The sequence below is a fragment of the Maniola hyperantus genome, chromosome 1 (assembly GCF_902806685.2).
Source record: "Maniola hyperantus chromosome 1, iAphHyp1.2, whole genome shotgun sequence".
Classification (NCBI taxonomy): Eukaryota; Metazoa; Arthropoda; class Insecta; order Lepidoptera; family Nymphalidae; genus Maniola; species Maniola hyperantus.
This window is the reverse complement of record NC_048536.1, coordinates 17,266,845-17,279,161: the sequence shown is the minus strand read 5'-3', so window position 1 is coordinate 17,279,161 and position 12,317 is coordinate 17,266,845. Positions and strand designations below refer to the sequence as shown.

At 38.4% G+C, this 12,317-nt stretch overlaps 1 protein-coding gene across 1 annotated transcript; it reads right to left on the bottom strand.

Annotated features, from left to right (window-relative positions):
- Nucleotides 1-1,258: 1,258 nt before the first annotated feature.
- LOC117997019 (TBC1 domain family member 20) lies at nt 1,259-12,118 on the bottom strand. The gene is made up of 9 exons (XM_034985224.2): nt 11,879-12,118; nt 11,585-11,713; nt 11,004-11,110; nt 10,664-10,801; nt 9,958-10,160; nt 9,288-9,504; nt 8,954-9,063; nt 8,172-8,366; nt 1,259-1,317 (listed from the first exon to the last, which is right to left on the bottom strand). Exons 1-9 carry the CDS (start codon nt 12,027-12,029, stop codon nt 1,290-1,292), a joined length of 1,278 nt encoding a protein of 425 aa, XP_034841115.1. The 5' UTR covers nt 12,030-12,118; the 3' UTR covers nt 1,259-1,289.
- Between the last annotated feature and the right edge of the window lie 199 nt (nt 12,119-12,317).

The window sequence follows — 12,317 nt, the reverse complement described above, 5'->3', positions numbered from 1 at the left end:
TAGCTGTGCTCAGAATCAGTACCAGTGTCTAAACACTACCTCCACTCATGTTTTGAATGTGAACTCTCTGCCATTCTTGAACCTATTGCTATTATATTAAAAGTAATATAAATTAGCTCATGACAATATATTATGTGGGTAGTTCTAATATTTTTTATAGTCACTCAAATGAACAATCCAAGCTTATATGGCTGTGATATATGGATTCTCATCTTGAATGCTCTCCGTATATAAAGTATATTGTGTAATGTAAGAAGTAATTTTAAACTATACGTACTTTCAGATAATGTTAGAACGCATATTGCTAAAAAAAATTAAAACGTACGGAACGTATTTTCTCGGACTCGGATCGGAAGAGTGCGTAACCGCCCTTAAAGGATCACTGCGTTGTCTCTTTCAGTCTATCTGCCGTGTCTGTCAAAACCTGTCAAAGGAATCGAAACGTGTAGGGTACTTCCCGTTGACCTAGAATCATGAAAGGCAGAATCACGATGCCACCTTCCATGCAAAACTTTTCAACCTCCTTTTAAAGTTTGTGTTTGTAGCACTTTGTCCATTCAATTCTTGAGGCGCTCTCATAAGGCGGCTAGGCGCTGCGCACACGGTAGCAACTGTTGCGGCAACCGGCAACTCGCAACTACGATTTTCATATAGTCAAAGGCAAAGTCAAATTTTTTATTGAGAATAGGTAACATGCTTCGCTTACTGATGGTCAAAATTGTTAATTTGTAAGATGATAATTTATAGTGGTGATAATTAATTGCGTACTTAAAACTAAAGCTACGAGGGTTCCAAACGCGCCCAAGTCCGAGATCATATATAAGTATAATTATGAGAAACCACACAGACGTAGAAACTTTAGTTGCGAGTTTCGGTGATTTATACTATATGAAAACCGTAGTTGCGAGTTGCCGGTTGCCGCAACAGTTGCTACCGCGTGCACAGCGCCTAAAGTGCATTTCAGCATTTGAAGGTATAATTTTAAGTTAGGTAGGTATTCATTGTGAGGATCTAATCCAAATATAATATAAATGTGCTCAGTTAAATAGTATTTACGTTTAGTAGAAATTTTATTATTTTAAATTTACTTTTTTTATGTTTTTAACTAATGAATTTATTAATTTTAATTGTTATAATAATGTAGGTAGCTAAAATATTATAGAATCGAATTGTTTACATATTTACGTAAAATAAACTAAGTAGGTAGGTAAATAATTTAACGAAACGCGTGAATAAAAATGAAATAAATAAAGAGAAATTAAAAATAACCAACAAGTTTTATTGTCACCCTACAAATCCCGACTGTCCTCACGATCCCTGAAAAGAAATTAATGTTTTAAAATTGCGGAGTTTTATCTAAATATATAAAATGAAAGGGTGCCTGAATGACTGACTGATCTATAGACGCACAGCGTAAACTACTGGACGGATCGGGCTGAAATTTGGCATGCAGATAGCTATTATGACGTAGGCATCCGCTTAGAAAGGATTTTTGAAAATTCTACCCCTAAGGGGGTGTGAAATAGGGGTTTGAAATTTGTGTAGTCCACGCGGACGAATTCGCGGGCATAAGCTAGTTTGATACAAAATAATTATTAAGTGGTGGAAAAATTAAAATAAGTAATGAACGCACATTAGTCAGTGCCGTACGCGCTTCTATAAACTTGTTTTTGGGTTATTTAGATGAAATCTCACGCTGGTCACACATCAACCTACGCTACCTAACTACGCACCGCATAATACAATAAAATTCCGCACCTAAGCCTGACATATCTCTCTTATCAATCCTGCTCACTCGCACACGATACAAAGATATAGCGCGTGTGAGAGGGAATGATAAGCAACGAAAATACGTATAGTTCGCGACAGGTCGAGATGGCAATGGGGTATGAGGCGGGGGGTCACCCCGATTGTCATCTCGAGCTGTCGCGTATTATAGATATATACGCTGCGATGTAGTAGGACGAGCTTTAAACAGAACAATGAAACACAATCTCGTAATAAATATGTAATAGATATAGAAATACGCCCGTGTACATCACCTCAACTATTTCAAACTTAACCATGTAAAAAACTTATACCGCTGAGGCTAGGGACAAATTAAGCTGCACACGAGCTCGAAATATCCTTCCGGGTTATGCCTGCATCTAAAATTTTTGGTCAGCACAGCGTGTTTAGTCGGAAGGCACAAATAAATTGCTTCATATACCTTAGGGTGAGAGCCATAAAGCGCACTCTGACTTTGCTTAGACTAAAAACAGAGCTATATCTCTCACATAAATCTGTCTCGTTTTAACTCAATCTTAAGTCTGAGTAAAGTCAAAGTGCGCTCTATAGATCTCAGTCTAAGTGTACTGGCTTAGTTATGGGCGTTGCGCAAGGGATGCAATGTGTTCATAAGAGAATTCAGAGCTTCCCAATATGCGCTGAGGGTGGCCACCGAGGGGGTTTTAGTAGGTAGAAATCCTACATAACCCAAGGTCTTTCCCAGGAGATCGGGTATCGAAGTGCGCGAAATTCCGCCTTATTTTTCGCTAGCCTAAACCTGATCGTACATCTAGTACTCGCCGTAGTTTCAAATCAAAATGCGACGTCATCGGTAAGTACGCGTTGAATGTTCCGAAATAATGCGGCATGTGCGATGTGAGTTGCTAGGTGTGCGATCATTTTTACAAAACAGACCATGTGTCTGAGGCAACCGAAATTTCTTTCAAGTTTTTTGCAGTGAGTATCTATATACTTGCAACAAGGTATCTGCTGCAAGTTTTGTATACTAAAACGTTTCAGAAATTGAGAAGACAATGATGGCGACTTCTGCAAGTAAACTTGCCAGAGCACACTTTGCCTAAGGTACGCTGCATACGGAATGGAGTGGAGCCGAAGCGCAGCATCTTTTTTGGTAGCAACTTAAACTCAGCTTTATTTACTTACAAATACGGTTGAAATTGATATATTACTAGGGCTCCGTACCTAAAAAAGAAAAACGGAACCTTTATAGGATCACTTTGTTGTCTGTCTGTCGGTCTGTCAAGAAACCTACAGGGTACTTCCTGTTGACCTAGAATCATGAAATTTGGCAGGTCTCATAGCAGACATATGGGGAAAAATCTGAAAACCGTGAATTTAGGATTAAATCACAAAAAAAAATTAAATTGTCATGAACTAATAAGTAGTATTTTCAAGTAAGATAACTATATCAAGTGGGGTATCATATGAAAGGGCTTTACCTGTGCATTCTAAAACAGATTTTTATTTATTTTTATGCATCATAGTTTTTGAATTATCGTGCAAAATGTCGAAAAAATACTACTGTAGTACGGAACCGTCGGCGCGGGAGCCTGACTCGCACACTCGCGCAGCTGCCATTATGCCAAAGGAAAATATGACGCTTAGTTTAAGTTAAAAAAAAGAAACGGTATCTCAGCTCCACTACTCTGAAGGTGTGCGTTGCCCCTAAGACTAGATATATTATATTTAAGTAAATATATTATTTTAATCTTAACGGTTATTTTTAAAATAAATCATCAAATTAAAATAATTTGGCAGCAATATTAAAAAGGTACAATTTCGATTTTACGATTTATAATTATGTAAGTTTGTATATTATATTTTAATAGTTTCATTGAGGTTTTTGGGATATACTAGTATTCTAATACCACTTTAACACCTTAGTATCTAGATTCTATAGGTTAGACCTAAAGCATTTAAAATCTACTCCTTTTGAAAATGCTGTCTTAATTTTTTTTTTAAATTAGGTAACAATTTAAATCAATGGAAATGCTTTGGAAAAATCGTGATAATTAATACAAAGATACATTAAAATCAACTTTTCATTTAGATTTAATTCAAATCATCATTTTAATAAGATACGGTACCGAATAGAAAATACTGCACATCGAACTTTATAAAGAGATTTCGGCTTCGTAGAACATCATCTCTGTCACTCACACCTATGTGACGTTTCGTCGGTCTCAACGACAGGGACAACGCTCTATAAAACTATCATCTCTTTCTAGAGTTCGACGTGCAATGTTTCCTGTCGGGTACGGGAACATAAGTACAAAATACTACATAAAGGAACTAGTTAATATAATTAGTACAATAAAGTTATGCAATTACATTCGTACAGTTAAGATCATTTGATCACAATCCCCTAAACTTAAGTGCAAACAAACAGAGAATAACATAGTGAATAATAATATATTATATTTCAGTAACATGTATATTTCTATACATTACTCGATTCATTTCAATCACAATAACACAAAGTAAAACTTATATAATATACCTAATTTCTGTGCGACAAACATTTTTTTCAATTACATCGTAATATAAATCAAGTCTGCAATTTGCTCGAATTGTTTTAAGCTCTCTGCAGATGTTACATAGCATTCTATAACAAAATGTCACAATTATAAATTGTTACCATGTTATATAACACGAATACCTAGAATATTATGATAAGAATTAATAAGTGTTATACAGGAGATGTGAGATTGTTATTTTACAATTCTAACATTTAAAACATCTTTATATTGAGAATATCATTGTGTTACATAACTGCTTGAGGCAATTACAATGAAATGTGAGGAGTAAGTTTATAATGGTGATATTATTGCGTTATAATATAATATCATATATCTGCTGTGTTGCAGTGCTGTGTACATAAACAACTGAGAATATCAGTGTTATATAACTTTATATAGTTGCTTGAGATTTTCTTTTTTAACAATTACAAAAAGACGAGCTTATAATGATAATATTATTGTGTTATATAACTATGTATAACTGCTGTGTTGAAGAAGCGTTGTGTATAACTCGAGCGAATTCCAGACTCGACTTAGTATTATCAAATACCATCAGGCTAGATTTTTTTTTTTTAGTAGTCTCTAATGCTTACTTCCCACGGTGCCAGACAGGGATTAATAATTACCACGCACGGACAGCCACGCATTTCGCACTAGGCTAGGGCGACGTCGTGTCTGCGCTATAAGCACCGCAAATTGCTAATGCGCGTGGTCGCCATTTTAGTGACGTCAGCACTTGACTGAAGTTTCGAGCTGATGGTATATTTTTATTTCGTCTGACGTCAAAATGACGTTATTTCGATGTTAATGAGACTTGGTTCCAGCGCAATAGCAATTTGTGGGACTTATACTACGGACGATGCTCTTCCCATGGCGCGTCGGAGCGGGCTGGTGCGCGTCCGTCCGCAATATCACGCACCGCGGGAAGCCGGATTATATTCAAGTTTTATATTGCCGAGCTTTCATCAAAATTGACAGCAAGGTGCAACTTTTATAGCCTGTATACGAACAAACTTATACAACAAGGAAATTATTTAATAATTGCAAAAATGAACTAACATTTAACTAACGAGGAATGAGTGAGAATTGACTTTCATGAACTTAAAATTAATTAAAACGTATAAAATATCACAATTATATACAAACATACTTGAGAACTTATTATAAACCATTTATATTACGAGTATAATATATGCTTAAACCATTATATCAATAGAAATTTAATTGCCACAACATAATTTGTTTAATTAGGGATTCCCAATATTTATGCATTATTCTACACGTAAATATTCAACTCATGTACAAAAAAGCTTTACTACACTAGTAAAGGCAGTTATTAATATTAAGTTCATTATACAACTATGCCTATAACACATCCTAATAAAGAAAGAGCGGCGTTAATCATTCGATCTCACTTACACAGTAAAGCTGTATATAGTGTGTGAGTGAGACGAAATGATTGGCGCCGCTTCGTATCGATTAGTTTATCTATTGGCACGTGTTATGACAATACAAATATGGCTAATTCCGTTGTACAATCTCTAAACTAACATCGAGTTTCAACGTTTAATCTATCTGTAATCGTTAGATAAGTTACTAAGCAACTTTTTTATTTGTCAACAAAGGTAATACGATTATTGACAAATAACGTTCTACTTGGTGCGTAATTTATCTATGGATTACAGATAGATTGAATATTGACACCCGATGTAAATTGACAAATCCAGTGCTATCCTTTTTCACAGAGAGCATTATGAAAGAGAGAGCAGTACATTGATAACTGTAATTTTAGTTTAGAGATAGTGTACGAGAGAACTATAGATATAGCACATAACAGGGTGGGCTCCTGCGGCATTGGAGTGGTGCGGGAGGGTGACAGTTGTTACAAGTTGACGAATCACTGAGCTCCCGCATCACGTCATCACACCCCTCCCCCACCGCTTCACTACCGCAGGAACCTACTCAGTTATGTATTACGCCTGTAGAAAACTAGTTAAGGCCCAAGACACGGGTCTGCCCGCGAAATTCAAATTTAATTTGGTTTTTCACAATTTGTAAACTAATGCGACAAAGTAAACTCTTATGGCATTCAAAATTCGCCCCTAGCAATATCATCTTCACAGGTTTATATAATAATCTTTACTTGAAAGTGTCCAGTTTAAGAAATTAGTCAAAATAATGACTTACTTGTGAGTAGATTTCTTAAACTGGACACTTTCAAGTAAAGATTTTTATATAAACCTGTGAAGATGATACTGCTAGGGGCTCAATTTGAATGCCATAAGCCTACTTTGTCGTATTAGTTTACAAATTGTGAAAAACCAAATTAAATTTGAATTTCGCGGGCAGACCGTGTCTTCCAGCTCAACTTTAAACATTTACATTTGCCCAATAGATATAAGTTATAGATATTAATGAAGCAATAAGCACTATATATACCTTCTTCATCAGTTTGTCCCCCTAGCTTCAGGCATTGCGAGATGAAAAGCGACACCGCTACACGTAATATTCTAATGATTCGATTGAGGGCATGAATTGAATGATTGATTGATGAATTCTCAAATTAATTATGTACAGTGATGTATTGTATCCTTGGGGTGATAACGTAAAACGTTGCAGTAGCGAGAGCAACGCGACAGCAGTAGCAATGCGACAGTTCATTTGCTGTCTCTCTTCTTCTTCTTATTTTGCTTTGTGGCTATTGCTGTCTCTCTCTCTAGCCGGACGTTTGACAGCAATGATCGCGAGATTTACGCCTGTCGCAAGCCTGTCGCATACGTAATACGCAGATCGGACTGCGACATAGTGCCACAACAATAGTGTAGTTGTGTGAGACTGTAACCTCATGCAAAACATGTATAGTTCATACAAAATGACTCCTCGCGCCCCATTTTAGCTCTATGGGTTAACTGACATGTCAAAAGTACGGTTCTTAAAAATAAGGACTAAAATCGTACTTTTAACATGAAATTTGATACAAAAAGTTAGAATGGCGCGTGAGGAATTAAATTTTACGCGTTATATAACTTCGATTTTGTTATGTTGAGATATGATTCACGGTATGATAATATCTAAACTAAACTAAAATAGTATGTCTAAACCTATTGCTATCACTTTCATAATGTTGCTTGCGGAAATGGATAGCACTAGATTTAGACCTGTTAATTTAGTTTAGTTTAGAGATTGTGTACAAGAGAATCGGCCCCATTGTAATGTTGTATGTAATATTATAATCAACATGTAATAGAAATGTGGTTATAAAAGTAATTCCATTGAGCGTCTTGTAATGCAGGGCAAGGTGGGGAGGGTACCAGAGGGCGAGGATGGTCACCTACGCGACGGACCGACCAAATTAAGTCCGCTGTGGGCGGTCCCGTTCACGAATGTACCAGACTATCGGCCAGCAGGGAGAAGTCGCGAATGCTCGTGAGACGTATAACATCTGCCCCCAAAAAGTCACTTCGCTTCGTGATGATAACGAGCACTCTGCCAAGTGTTACTTCGAAAAAGATTATAAAAGTACAGTACCCAGCAGGAAAGATTACAAGTCGAACTTTAAGTTCAATTCATCCCCCACTAAATCTCACAGGATTCAAACTTTTTGGCGGCTGAGAACTCACAAATCGTGTCACAATGACATTTTCCGTCACTGTTTTTTTTTGTGTCTGCATGAAAAATTTTCCGTCGCATTCACTCTGCGAGCATCAGAAGCGTACATCCGAACCGCAAAAATTCTGACAGTATGCGGGGTTGGGGGCGTACCTTGCTACCAAAAAGATTGAATCGAACAATATCTTGCATCTCGGTCGCCCGTGTACATTCGCCTAGAAGCGGAAGAGGACGAACTGATAGGCGTGGCGCTACCTGAACAGATCGGGGCGGTAGTACACGTAGATGGCGAATAGAGCCGCGGTGAGCGCGAGGGCCGCGCGCCGGCCGCCCGGGCGCCGCAGAGCCGCGGGTAGGGCCGCCAGCCATCGCCGCGGCCCTGTGCGTGGAGCGACGCGGCCCGCTTGGCGACGCTTCATGCGCTCCTGATCTAGTTTTCGTTGCTCCTCCCTGCAATAATTGAGCGTTGAAACCAAGGTACAAAATCCCTCTCCTTGTGTAATCATTGTTTAAAATCATATACTGTACTACCACAGTATAAAGAGAGTCTGACGCCTTTGACCTCGTGACGAACACAACGACACTTCAATATACCTAGAGCCTTAAACTAGTAGGCAAGGAGGTCAGTTCCCTCCTTAAGTCCCGCACTCACAGCACGATAGCTCTGACTAGACGGCTTCATTGAAGCTATTATTAGTTTTTTTTTTAATGGCGAGCAAACGAGCAGGCGGATCAGCTGATGTTAAGTGATTACCGCCACCCATGAACATTTGCAGTACCAGAGGAACCACCAATGTGTTGCCGGCCTTTCAGGATTTTGTTGGACCGCCCCTTGCATAACCCCAGTCCCCATGTTATAATCTAATGGGTAATGATAATATCATATCCCTACTGTGGTAATTACTGTACTAATGTATATAGTATATTCAGTACTTCCAATTTAATTCCCTCTTGGAACGCTGGCGGTGGATGTACAAATGGACTAGAACCTTACACAAGGTCTAGAATATAATATAACTCAATAAAATATAACTCACTCTCGTTTTTCTAAGGCTTTGACTTCTGCCTCAAGATCAGTGGGGTCGTTTTCTTCATACAGCTTTTTGGCCGTCACCAAGATGTCTTCAAATGGTAAGTCATCTGGTAACTGAAAAATAATAATATAAAGATGAGGAATTAAGAATAAGAGGAAATAAAACGTTTTTTGCTCATCATGGCCATGTCGCAGTCGCACTTGTACACGTTTAGGCGCGCGATGCAACACGATGGCCGTCGTCACGTAGACCGAGATGAGTGGCGGCGCGCAAAGGAACTAGTCTTACAAGCTGTGTGTGTGTGGGAGGGAGATGTGGGAGGGAGAGGGTGACTCACTCTAGACAGTAGGCAGTGCATCATGGCCATGTCGCAGTCGCACTGGAACACGTCAGGCGCGCGATGCAGCACGATGGCGGCCGTCACGTAGACCGGGAAGAGCGGCGGCGCGCACAGGAAGTAGTCGTACAAGCGCACTACGTCCGAGTAGCGGTTGAGACTGTGGCCGAACCACGTCAGGTACCAGGGCAGCGCAAACATTGTGCCCACTCCTGCCCTACAATCAAGAAGGTGTTCCCACTAGATTACAACATGGGGTTATTCAATGGGCGGATTAACAAATTCCTGAAAGGTCGGCAATGCATTGGTGGTTGGTTCTTTTGGTGCTACAAATGTTCATGAGCGACGGTAAAACTTAACATCAGATGATCCGCCTGTTTGTTTGCTTGGTATTTTTATTAAAAAACAAAAGATTCTTTGGCGACCCAGTAGCAAGAAAGCCAAAGTGGGCTGACTAGGTTCAGCTCATCAATCGCGATTGTCAATGGGCCTGATATTGCCTTTGTTCAATACAAAGACCTGTCACTGTTACAGTACGCGGCAGAAAATAATGTACTTCGACCTTTAGAAGGAGATAGACCTTCAGAAGAGATTGTAGTTCACTATGCAGTCACAGCTTGATCGATTGGTCAAAACTGCTTGAAACAGCTCGTTATGGGCGAATACTTACTTGTCCAGACAGTCGGCGAGTCTGTCGTCCGCCCGTCGTATGACCGGGAACATGTAGTTGAGCAGATGCTGCGTAGGCTGCAGCGTGGCCTGCATGAAAGGGGCCAGGGGTGCGCCCGCGCCGTATGACAACCGGCAAAGGAGAGGGAAAGACGCCTTGTCGCCGCATACTAGCAGCAGAGTGATCGCTACGTCGTGGTAGCCCTGCCAAAGGAACACATAATAATAATACAATAATAGTTTTTCATTGTCAGGCATAAAAAATTACAATAAAATAAAAATTACATCATAAAGCATACACATAATACATTAAGTTAACTTACGACTAACTGAAATGGTTAAAGAACTCATTTCAGATGTCACAGGTATTATTTTATGTTCTTGTCATGGTGTACAGATAGCCAATAACTAAAAATAGGGCTGGGCATCCCTTCACAAATGACATTATCTTACTTCGAAAATACTAATTATTAGTTCATGACCACAATTTTTTTTGTGTGATGTAACTACAAATTCACAGTTTTCAGATTTTACCACGAATGTCTGCTATAAGACCTACCTACCTGAAAAATATCATGATTCTCGGTCAACGGGAAGTATTCTGTAGGTTTCTTGACAGACAGACAGACAGACAACAAAGTGATCCTATAAGGGTTCCGTTTTTCCTTTTGAGGTACGGAACTCTAAAAAAGTACAAATTGTCTTACTTGGTAGTACTTCAAATGTGGATACTTCATGATGACCCTCAGTATAAGCACCGTGAGCTGGTCCTGGAGAGCCACTCTCTGCTCGTATGGGATGCCTGGAGGGAAACGCTTCAGTGACCTGTTCACATCCATGACCACCTGCACAAAAGCAAACTCAGTTCACACCTTTTTATTTATTCAGATACAAGTTAGCCCTTGACTGCAATCTCATCTGGTGATAAGTCATGATGCATCGCACTTGGCCGGATTTTATTACTTTATGAAAATCAAACAACGATTAAATACAGTAGTTTTCGAGTGACAATCTAATTTTCATTTCTATGATTTTTAAGCAACTAACTTGATGATATTCACTATGTTTGGAGAGGTCGTCTAGTGAAGGGGGGTCTGTCATTTCTTCCTCCGTGACCCCCACCAGCAGAGGCCATATTTGTCTCCTGTATTCATCTATAACAATAGAAAATATTCAGTAACTGAATAAAAAATATCTTTTTAAATAGGTTGCGACTGCATGGACTACACAAATTTCAAACCCCTATTTCACCCCCTTAGGGATTGAATTTTCAAAAATCCTTTCTTAGTAGATGTCTACGTCATAATAGCTATCTGCATGCCAAATTTCAGCCCATCCATCCATCTGTAGTTTCAGCTGTGAGTTGATAGATCAGTCAGTCAGTCAGTCACCTTTTCCTCTTATTTATTTAGATTAATATGGATTGTATACTATAATGAGTAACAATTATAGCACTTGTCAATAAACAAATTGATATTTCAATAGATACTTAGCACACTTCTGCCTTATCAATTCTAGCTTTACAAACATGTCAAAATAATTTTCAAAGAGAAAGTTTAAACTACATGACGTGATGCATTAATAATAGAACCAGATGGCTTAGTCATGATCATAAACTATGTATTTACCTGAAATTAAACCAGCTCTACTCTTGGCAAAGTTCTGCCATTGTTCCAAATTTATCAAGTCCGGGTTTTTGAGGCATCTTTCAATTTCATTACGCTTCTCAGTAACATCTGGATCCTCGAATTCAAAGTCTACAACAAATAAATAAGGAAAAATATACAAACTACTTTTAAACGGTATTTAACTAAAAGCACAATAGATCTATGTTACGCATTTGCCTTATCGTGCAGATTGGATAGTAAATAGTGTACCTACTATATTAGAAAACTGGTCAAAGTAATGATTGTTTACAATACCTTCATCGAATCTCAGTTCCGAAGGCGTAGAGATGTCATCAATATTTTTTGCGTGATTGAAGCCAGCCGTGTCCTTGTTCGATATCGGTGAACAGTCGCCATTTACATCGCATTTGTCGCCAGTTTCCGCGTCGGAATTATGGGATTCCATTTTAAAGGAAAATAAAATTATACAAGCGAAAACATTACACCATTCTTGCCTTCTCTTTTAGAATATTTTTTGACATTTTGCCGTTCATTTTCCAATTTCCATAGTGTCATTTGGTAGCTGTCAATACTAATCTTTGTCAAGTTTAGAAACTGAAAAATTAAGCTATGATTTCAGATTTTATTTTTTAAGAGTTTATCAAGTCCTGCTTGCTTATTCTGTTCTTATTATATTTGAAAATTGTTATGAAAAACATTTTGCATATAAAAATAGCTGATTATTAATGAAAAA

Bases quoted from the DNA above. Each gene is read 5' to 3' on its own strand.
- LOC117997019 (XM_034985224.2), bottom strand. From the start codon at position 12,029: ATGGAATCCCATAATTCCGACGCGGAAACTGGCGACAAATGCGATGTA. The intron at 11,111-11,584 runs GTAAATACATAG...CTATTGTTATAG, and splicing joins TAGAGCTGGTTTAATTTCAG to ATGAATACAGGAGACAAATA. The intron at 1,318-8,171 runs GTAGCGCCACGC...ATTTCTTTTCAG, and splicing joins TACCGCCCCGATCTGTTCAG to GGATCGTGAGGACAGTCGGG.